Source organism: Heterocephalus glaber, unplaced genomic scaffold, assembly GCF_053883595.1.
Source record: "Heterocephalus glaber isolate CG9 unplaced genomic scaffold, H.glaber_assembly_v1.0 deba00001472, whole genome shotgun sequence".
NCBI classification, from domain to species: domain Eukaryota; kingdom Metazoa; phylum Chordata; class Mammalia; order Rodentia; family Bathyergidae; genus Heterocephalus; species Heterocephalus glaber.
In genome coordinates, this window is record NW_028258315.1 from 37,703,285 (window position 1) to 37,713,829 (window position 10,545).

Here is a 10,545-nt window from a genome sequence, read left to right on the forward strand (position 1 = left end):
ATATTTCAAATTTTTACACATGTAAAAATAGTTTTAATAGAAAAAAGGAAAGATACTTACAAATGCTCCCTTCATCTCATTAAAGACTACTCCTTTAAAGATCAAGGGTGTTTGGGGGTCACTCGGGTTCACATGTTCTAGTCGCCATCCTTCCTGCCTAAATAATGGAAAATATTTATTTTAAATAAACAAAACAGGATAGTAATGGCAATACTAACGCTGAAGTCAATTAATTAATCATTAATCATTACATACCAGAAATCTAGTTCCCGCAAGCATGGAAAAAAGGTTGCATCCAAATACACTGAGAGGAGATTCTGAAAATCCTTGGCATTTTGTGTGGAAAATGGATACAGAGTATAATCACTAGCTAGGTACAAATGAAAAGTAAGATTTTTTAAAATATAAGAGATTCTTACAAAAATCATGCACTTTCAAGGATCACTTCCCCAAACAGTTCATTTTAACCCTTTGTAAAGCAGGAAGCAGCAACCCCATGTTCTGGCTCCACATTTCATCACCCTGAGCCTCCACTTCCCCAGACGCAACCCAAGGTCTTCCCTTGACAGGCAGTAACAGTACTTTTTTAGTGAACTTTTACACAGTTCAAGCTCATTTAGCGATTTTTCATATGCTTGGAAAGATAACCCCATTCCGTATGAGCTTTGATTTAGATTACCCCTAATCTCACTCCCTCAAAGAATCTGTTGCTCATCAGCCTATGCACAATCCTCAGATGTACTAGAAGTCAAGTCAGACATCACTGGCACTAACCATAACACTACAGAACCTAATGTGCCAGTAATATTCCCCAAAGAAAGTGATCTGGATCTTTACAGAAAAAACTCATATATCTTTTTTCTAAAACTCCAGTTTTTATAATCTGACCACAATGTGGCCTGCCCTAAAGGATTAAATTTCTAACATCTTTCAACTATAATAAAGATTGGTGATTTATTCTAGTATATTGATTAATTGTCAACTACCCTCTTTTTTCTTAGAAAGTAACTGAATTCAGTGTTTGTTTCTGGCAAACCCAAAAGTCATTTCAGTTCAGGATGAAGTCTTACCTGTGAAGGCATTCATGAAAGTGGACAATGACCTATTTAACATTTTGAAGAAAGGATCTCTACATGGGTATTTCTGAGAACCACAAAGGACCGTATGTTCAAGGACATGTGGAACTCCAGTACTATCCATTGGAGTAGTGCGGAACTGTACGCTAAGGCAAAGAAAAAGGAATAAATTCAGTGGGAAAGGCTACCCTTAAACAATACTGTCCAACAGAACTCCTAAATATGTGACTACCTGGGATTAAAAATAATCATAAAGATCATCTTAGCATCACAATTTTTAAATAAAACGTTTTCAGACTATAATGTATGAAATCACTGATTCAGATTACAAAACTGTAATGTAATTAGGTGAGGAAATGAATTCATATAATCTTTTGCCTTTTCAGGATGCTCTGTCAATAAAATGTTGAGATATTATATTAGACTACTAAACATAGATGTTTTAAACAGAAACATCCAAGAATCTGTTCTTACTCTACACCACACACCTGAACAAATTGTTTGTATCTTCCCTTGCCAGGTGTAAGTATCTTGCTCCTGTGTTGTCATGGCTGAGCTTCACCGCAGTTAGTAACAGTTCAGGGACAGATGTTACCTGAGGGAAGAGGAAAAATGTCAGCAGCTAAACTTAGGTGGAATGGTTACCTTCAATACATTCATACAACTGACTTTTCTGCCTTAAGTTAAATGACACCAGGAAACCAGCATTTCAGAGCTGGAAGGGACAGAGCATCTTGTCCATATTTCTGATCTTACAAGAGAGGACATTAAGGATTTTTAAAAGGCTGAAGAAATTATATGCCTTTTTTTTTTTAGTATTACTACTTGCTAGCCATTTTCTAAACACATCACATATAACCCTGTGAGGGATGTATCTTCATTCTTATTTACAGATTTAAAAAACCAAGGTTCAGAGTGATGAAATAAAACTACTCAGATAACACAGGGCCAGAATTCTCCTGGTGCCCGTGGCCTTTTCATTATACTATGTCACACTTAAATAGTAATGGCTTGCCCTTTGCTCGTCTGCTGTGTGTCTCTAGCCTTTCCACATATTATCTAATTCAATGTTCAGAACAATTAAATGAGCTAAGTGCAAAATGGGCCTTCATCTGCAGGAGGAGAAGGATGCTCCTAGAAAAAAACTTTGCTTCATCTAGTTGAAGATGAGTTCTCAGTGGCAAGCTGTGTACCAGGTTACTTGTCCCAGTGGAGGGACCATCATAAACATAGCAAGGGCCTTCATAATACTAGGAAGGGCCAGAAGGGTTTAAATGCCCTTAATAAGAATGAATGAATCTTCACTCCCTGAAGAGGAAGGCAGAAGAGGGGACAATCATTTATTATTCTATTTAGGCCTCCTACATTAAATGTCCATAGTCCTTGATATTAAAAAAATCACCCTGTCTTCCAACTCTGCCAGCTGGCCCTTTCCTTCAATCACCTACAATACAACTATGATAACCACACCATTCATCACTCCCTTTTTCATGGGCCATGAAAGTAATCTGTTCATTCTTCCACTGGAAGTTACCAGCATATCAGTGATTAGAGCTCGAGTCTTAGGAGTCCAAAGCAGAGGTCCTACCACACTGAAGACACACTTAATGTGGTCTGCTGATACCTACATAATTTGCAAATGGTAAAGGACTTGTATTGCCAAATTTACTGTACTTTACATAAATGATCAATGCATTTAAAATGAGTAGATACAGTGAGATGCCTGCCTACTGAAAGCTTTCAGGGTAACTATTTCTCAAAGCAAGGATCATGGCTTATCATATGATAAGTTTTTTAAAATTTGAAAAATAAAGGAGCACTCTGGGAGGCTGGGCAACTTAGAGAGACCCTGTCTCAAAATAAAAAATAAAAAAGGGCTGGGGTGGGCCAAGGATTTAGCTCAGTGGTTCCACCACCTGCCTCAAAAGCACAAGGTCCCAGGTTCGATTCCCAGTACCAAAAGGGGGGGGGGGGGCAGAGGATATAATTCAGTGTGAAGGGTCTGGGTCAAAACCTCAGTACTACCAATAAATGAATGAAAGATGGATGAATAAATGAATGAATAAAAAGAATTTACCATTCTGAATAAGATCCTTATTAGCAGTAACTGTACTATAAATCTAAACTTTGCAAGGTTTTCAGGGCACTTTACAAATACTCTGACCCCATTTTCATGACTCATTGTTCCTGGACCTTGCCTGGGACACCCTGCATCACTGGCCTTACTCACATCCTGCCTAGAGATGGATGACCTTCTTTCTCAAATGGCACCTTTGCCACAAGCTCTTCCCTCTCCCATCAAGAGCACTCTCTTCTCCCCTCCCTTCATCCATGGTATTTCTGCATGACGTTCATCATGCCATACCTTATATTACAGCTGCATATGAGGCTTTCAAGGTTATAAGCTGTTTGTCCTTATATTTGTTATAGCATTAAGCATAGAACAAAGCCAACAACCAAATATTTACAGCACATATTCTTCAATTATTACATTACATAAAAAAGCAATGTGATGCGTAAATACTGAATAGTTTCTCTAATGTGAAAAACTGAAAGTGTAAATTAGGACTAAAAGGTATAATAGATAATGTGAAATAGGAAGAAAAGGGGCAAAGGGGAACGGGAAGTGGGAGGGGCAGGGGAGAGGAAAGAAGAGAATGGAATTAATATGAGAAAATGAAAAAATGGAAACAAAGTCTTTGTAAATATGGAGGGGTGGAGGGGTTGAGGGGAGGGCAGGGGAAGGGGGAAAAATAAGAACCAAGAGAGACTATGTAAAGGTGCAAATTTCCAATGATGAATGTCATTATACTGTATACCTAAAATGTACCAATAAAATTAAATTTAAAATAAAATAAATAAATAAAATTCTGAGACCCAAATGGCTAAAAAAACAAAATTTCTATTTAAATTAGAGCAAATTATTTTATAACAAAACCTGACTGAAAAGATGTCCAGAACTGAGTCTTTTGTGAGCACACTGGAGTAAAACGGCAAGTCTGGCTGCAGAAACACTGCCGTTGATTCCAAGACGCTGTTGGGAGTGTTACCATCCAAAATTGGAAAAGATGTAAGGCTTTAAGAAATACAAGTAAGGACTAGAGATCATTTCACGATTGAACAGCAGATGCTGTTCAACTGAGCCCCTGCCATGAGTCAGGAACTATACAGGATCCTGAGATGCAAGGGTAAAACTAAAGTCTCCAAAGGACTTCATATGCCAGCAAAAGCCACATGTGTTGCCTACCTCGAGTTATAAAGAGCACACCAAACTAGTACCTGTTCAACGGTAAATCCATGGATCTTTTCTCCCACATTATACTGTAGCGCTCTCTCACAAGCTTTGCTGCTGCTCCACCTCCATACTTTATGGTGTGTACTGCTGTGTTTAAGAAAAGTCATTAAAGTTAGATGATTTTTAAGGACAATTGTTTGGTAAACATAATTCACAACACAATGAAAATACTATCATGTGAGATAACTAATTAAAGAAAAATTAAATCTTGCATTTTCCAAAATCTTGGACATTCCAGAGAACTAATTTCCCATAAAGTTCTTTCCATTTTAAACTTTCATCTTAATTCAGATGAATCTCCATAATAATTAAATGTCAAATTCTTTTTATTGCTACAATCACAAATAACCATAGTACAAGTGTGTACAAATGTCTCTCCGCTGTAGATAAACAATTCTCATGTCAATATGTTAAAATCAACCATCATTTCCTTATTCATTTAGCATATTGAGATAGAGAAGGGCTATAAGAAATTATCATTAAGAAAGAAATTATCATTAAGAAAGAAATTATCATTAAGAGCACGAACTGTACGAAAATTCAGAGGCAACACTAGGACTTCCCCCATCATGCTTTCTGGTAACCTATTACACACATGAATAAAGTTCCCGGAGTCAAATTCAAACACTCCCTAAGAGCCTCGGAGGAAGCGAACTCCTGGTCACTAACTTAGTCTAAGAGTTGCTGAACTGCACTAGAGGAGAAAATTAAACAAAGTTTTGTGGATTTGCAAAAAAACCAAACACTTTTTATCATCTTCATTCTTCAAAAACAAGTCATTTTAAAAAGTGCAATTCCTGGAGGCTACAATTTTATTGCAGAATACAGCTGCTTAAAGTATAGCCGGTGGAAGCCTTAGATCGCTACAGAACTCTGCCTTGTAACATAAATGAAATGGGAGCGAATCCATAATGAGAACCATAAACTTCCAGTTACTTTTATTACACGTTACAACCTACATCAATGACATCTTCACTTCAAAAGGCCCTGACAACCTACACACAGGGCCACCCACTGTGGGGTCACCTGAGGTGGGAGAAGGGAAAGTGGGTCGGGCCAGTTTCTGGGTCCTCGTTCCCCCCAACCCTGGCAACTGGGACGGGAACTCCAGGGGAGGAGGGCTCTGCCATCCACAAGAGCTTCTGAAAGGACCCCTTCGCAGGTCCTGCAGGGGTCCTCGGGCTGGGTTCTGGAGTATCTGGGTTTGGGATTCCCAGGGGAAGGGTTTCAGGATGCCGAAACTCCAAATGAGAAATGTCGTGGTGCAGACGCCCAGAGGGGACTCAGGGTGTGGGAGTCTCCAGAGCGCGGAGCCATCACCACAGGCCCAGCCAATGGAGAGACCCTAGCGTCTCCCCTCCGCGCCCTGCGGCCCCCTGCCTACTCCCAGCGTCTCCGGCGCCCCTCTGGGGTAGGGAATATCTCACCCGCTGCTCAGCCGCTGCACAGCGCCCAGCGTTCGCCGCCCACCGTATCGCCACATGGTTACTGACCGCCTCACGAACCTGCGGAGACTACATTTAACCCGACGCACGCGCGGGGCGGAGTGGGACGGCCAAGACTCCCATTAGTCAACGCAAACATCACGGGACTCTCCGATAGGCTGTCGAGGAAGGGGACGGATCCCACTGCTTGGGGCGGGCCTGGAGGGCGGATCCTGGGGCAAGGCTCTGAACCAGCAGCCGCCCCCAGGGGGCGGAGCCCTAGGAGGCTGAATGAAAGGGGTACAGATGAGAGACAAGGGATGCAGGGCAGGGCAGGGCTGGCTTGCGCGCAGGGGGCGTGGTGCTAGAGCCTTTGCAAATGGAAGGGAACCAAGAATTGGAAGAAGCAGGGAGGAAGCGAAAGGGTAGGGGACGAAAATAAAAGATGTGCTAGTACCAACTCCCCATGATAAAGTAATCATTATGTACTGCAAACGTATACTAATAAACAATAAAAATAAAAATAAATTTTTTTAAAAAGAGAATGATGCAGACTGAGCAGGTGAGAGGCGGTCTGGAACCGGCCAGGTGAACCTTGGGCTCCTTTCTGATCCTGAGGTCTGTAAGCCTCCCTGTGGCCAGGGTGAGCTTGAAGGTTGTCCAGGTAGGCCCCCGCAAGTGTTCGGGCCTGGGTGGCTTCAAGACCGGTGGGCAGTTCCAGGGCCACGACTACATGTGTTAACCATTATTTGGAATGCTCCTGTCCCTTCGTAGAATTTCCCTAGCACACCAGTGGATGGCACACACTCCTTTTCCCTCCACATTTCGTGTTCCTCTCTACATTTAGTGTCCAGGAGGACTCACGTGGATGTTCTAAGATTCCCAAAGAACCCACAAGTCCTTCTTGAAAACTCAGGAAGAGGCTTAGAGGCCTAATGCACAAGTAGGGTGGACCCAGCTGCTGAGGAATGGAAGGGACATTTGGGATTAACCACATCTGTGGAGTGTCTGGGTGGGACTTGGAAAAGGTGGGTCCACCAGTCTGATCTCGGTTTTTCAGAACTTTGCCTCCCCCCTTCACTATTTTCCCTCTCTTTCCCTTCAGCCCACTAAAATAAACCTTCATCTACCTTCTTTCCAGGCTCTAAAGAAACACTAAGTAGATGGCTACAATCAGTTTAAACATGGACAGGACTTGGCAGTAATATAGAGGGTAATCACATAGAAAAAGCCACAAAACATCTACCAATCACCTTTCACTACAGTGCAGCCAATTCTGCAGTTGACCAAGTACCTTGATGAACCCAAATGAACCGGAACATAGGTGATAATAAGTTAGGCATACAAACACACTCTGTGTATATACCTTTCTTCTGATATATTTAATGGGCCGTCACATCTCTGTGATCTTTGGGGAGACAGTTGGGTATTATTAACCCTGTTGTGAGTATGCAGGAAACTGAGGCACTGGAAGATTATAGTATTTCTCTCTCTGAAGAACAGAATATAAATGCAGTAATTACCACTTAACTGGTGTGTTCCCACAGGACACAACCTCACTGATGAATAACCTAGATACACACAACAAGAATGTATAGTTACCTTGAGCATAATTTGACCTAATTTTAAGACATACATAATCTAAATTAATATTAACATATTACAGTGTATAAATGAAAAAATCAGAAATTATCAGTGCAATTTTCTATACTATAAAATCAGACCCTACAATAAAAAGTCATTGATTTAGTAAAATTAACAGAAAGGTTTTTTTGACAGAATACATTATGACTATGGCTTAGAAGGGTAATTGAGTGAATATTGAGGTGTTGGAAGTTTAATTGTGCCTTCACAAAACCTTATGTTGGAGTCTTGAATGGACCTCCAGAATATGACTGTGTTTGGAGATAGGTCACCAAGCTAAAATGAGGTCATTAAGGCTGAGCCTACTCCAGTATGACCAGTTTCTTATTAAAAGGAAAATCCTGGACACAAAGATAGGAAGCAAACTTGATGTGAAGACAAAGGCATATAAATCAGGGTGATATGCTTCTTCAAACCAAGGATTGTCAAGGATTGTCAAGTTCACACCCATGGCATGGCACAAAGGATGAAAGATTACTCGGAGTCAATGTCTAATTCAAACTCCAAGAAGGCCCAGATGGAGTGCCCTTAACTGAGACCCCTCAGCACGAGAGAGTCTCATAAAACACCCCCAAACTGCAGTTTCATGGCTTTTTATTGCTAGAACCAGGAAGCAAAGACAAAAGACAAAAGAAGGACATCTGTGAAGGAATTCATGCAGAGGTCAGGGGAAGGACAGGAGAAGGTCAAAGTGGTCTGTTACATGATTGACCTTGGGGCCAATCTAAGTGATAAGTTGGAGTATGAGAAAGAGAGGGCCAGAGTGTTCATTCCTTAAAACAATGTGTTTTGATCCTGCTTAGACTTGGAGCCCTGTAGGCTATTTTTAAATCTCTAATCATGCATTCTGGAAGGTTTTGGGGACATGTCTCCAAAAGTCTCTTCTCTCTGCATGTCCATCTTATGCACAACTCTGGCCAATTCCCCCATATATCCCCATTCTTTGTTTTGTATACAGGTTTGGAAAAGAGGGACAGGGTGAAGAGAGGAGGGATATTGGGCTTGGTGGAGAAAGTCTATCATGGTTTCAGCACTCAGCATCCAAGAAAATAGTATAAGGAAGACTCTTAGGACTTCAAAAAGATCAAAAAGTCCAACAGGCATAAGAATCCTAATTCAAAGTTTGAGACAAGAAAACCAACTTTTGGGATTCAGCCAACAGGCAATATCATTGAGATGATCTAAAGTAATATTATGAGCTTCCAGTTGAAATTTATGTAACTGAACCTATAGTCAGCATTGGAGAATGGAAATCTCTCCCTTGAGATCAGCATGAAAAGCACCACGGAGCATATGCTAGACTTTGCCCCAGAATTCAGAATGATTAAATGAATTTGGAGTGATGCACACAAGATATTAACCAACATCACAGCTGAGCCTATGTGTCCAAAGGGTTTGTTGGTGTTTTTAAAATTAATTTTATTGGTAAACTTTTGACATACATAATAATCACATTCATCATAGGAAATTTGTACCTGTACGTATTACATCTTCATTCTTTTTTCCTCACTCCTCTCCCTTCCCTTCAATCTTTGTTCCCCTCTCCCTTTACAAAACTTTGTTTCTATTGTTTTCTTTCCATCATTTTAAATTTTTTATCCATATCCCTCCTTTCCCTCCCCCTACCCACCTTGTTCCCCTTTCCATTTGAACATTTTCTTTCTACTTCCCAATATCTATTATTCATTTTGGTCCTTATTAACTTTTTGAGTTTCTCACACAAAAGAAACAATGTGATGTTTAAACTTGTATGTCCGATTTATTTCACTTAAAAGTGTGGCCTAAAGCTACATCCATTTACCTAAAAATGTCTCCTTTATCCTTCTTATAGCAGAATAGTATTCCATTGTAAATAAAAACCACATTTTGGTGAGGAAGAGAAGAAGGAGGGAAATGGGTCCCTGGAACCCAGCAAGGATCTGAAGCTAGAACCGAAGCCCACAAGGACAGTGAAGAGAAAGACTTCAACACAGAAGACAGAGGTGGCAAGTGGTGCTTTCTCCCTGAGCCCTGACTCACTGCATAAGGGTTGGGGGACTTGAACCTGCAGATTCACAGCGACTACTCACAACCCCAGAGGCCTCCATGGAGAAACCTACCTGTGGATCAGAGCAGTGGATGGAACAAACTGCAATGGATGGAATGGGCTACAGTGGCTGGTGAGTTTTTTGGGTTCAGACATCCCCCAGGAAAGGCCAATTGGTTGGTAGCCATCTTGGAGAGAGTCCCGCTGAGCTCAGAATTCAGAAGAACTGCAGGCTGGCTCTAGCAGGGTGAGGCAGAAGCGAGTTCAAGTCAGCAGGAGGTCAAGGAGCCAAGTTCCAGCCAGCAAGAGACACAGAGCGATGCAAGCAAAACAAATTGCGTTTCAGCCTCATAGCCAGAAATCAGCCTGAGTTTCAGAACTAAAGGTGAAGCTTTGCTGAGATTATCCACGACCCTGAGGTAAATCTACAGCTGGCTTGTTGGGATTAATCAGGACAGATCTGGACTCTGTCTGCCCACTTTGTCTATCAATGACAGCAGAAACATGCCTTGACATGGACATTTTTTTCTTATTTTCTTTCTTGTTTTTGTTTTTGTCTTTTTTTGTTTTTTCTTGATTGTTCTTGGTTCTTATAAAAGTGTGAACATTGTTTCTAGTTTATATTGTTGTTGTTCTGTTCTATTCTTGTTTTTATTTCTTCCTTCTCTCTTTCACTCAGGTCTCACCAGTTTCCCAAAGTTTGCATAGTCTTCTTTTGTCCTCCAGCCTTGCTTCTAATCTCTTCCTCTTCTTCTATTTCTCTATTTTTCCCCCAATCATTTTAAAATTTTCTCCCTTGAGGGTAAAATTGCCATACTAAGAGCATATTTACTGTATACAGTTTCTTGATTTGTTTTAGGTTTTGTTATGTAACCACAAATCTAGTTCATATGGTTAAAGGTGATAAATTAATAGTTACCATAGTTTGTCATTTTCTAGGCTGTGTTTGGTGCTATTGTTACCACTGTTTATACTACTTTAGCCAAGGTAACATAATTGTTCTCATCCATTGTTCTTCCTGGTATGCCAAGACTGAGATTGCCTAAGGATCATAAACAATTCTGTAGGCCAGTGCCCAAG

The 10,545-nt window shown here is 40.8% G+C and overlaps 1 protein-coding gene across 3 annotated transcripts in view; it reads right to left on the reverse strand.

Annotated features, from left to right (window-relative positions):
* Pitrm1 (pitrilysin metallopeptidase 1) overlaps positions 1–5,936 on the reverse strand; it is a 31,386-nt gene extending 25,450 nt beyond the window's left edge. For 2 of the 3 annotated variants that reach the window (XR_002398237.2, XM_004854568.4), the window contains exons 1-6: positions 5,799–5,936; positions 4,356–4,458; positions 1,565–1,671; positions 1,071–1,222; positions 256–370; positions 61–157 (exon numbers count right to left, since the gene is read on the reverse strand). Coding sequence is in view for 2 of the 3 variants with exons in the window: in XM_004854568.4 (XP_004854625.2) it covers positions 61–157; positions 256–370; positions 1,071–1,222; positions 1,565–1,671; positions 4,356–4,458; positions 5,799–5,854 (630 nt within the window). In the remaining variant the exon portion in view is untranslated. The remainder of the gene's footprint in view (positions 1–60; positions 158–255; positions 371–1,070; positions 1,223–1,564; positions 1,672–4,355; positions 4,459–5,798) is intronic. The other variant, XM_004854569.4, reaches the window with a different exon arrangement.
* Positions 5,937–10,545: the final 4,609 nt, after the last annotated feature.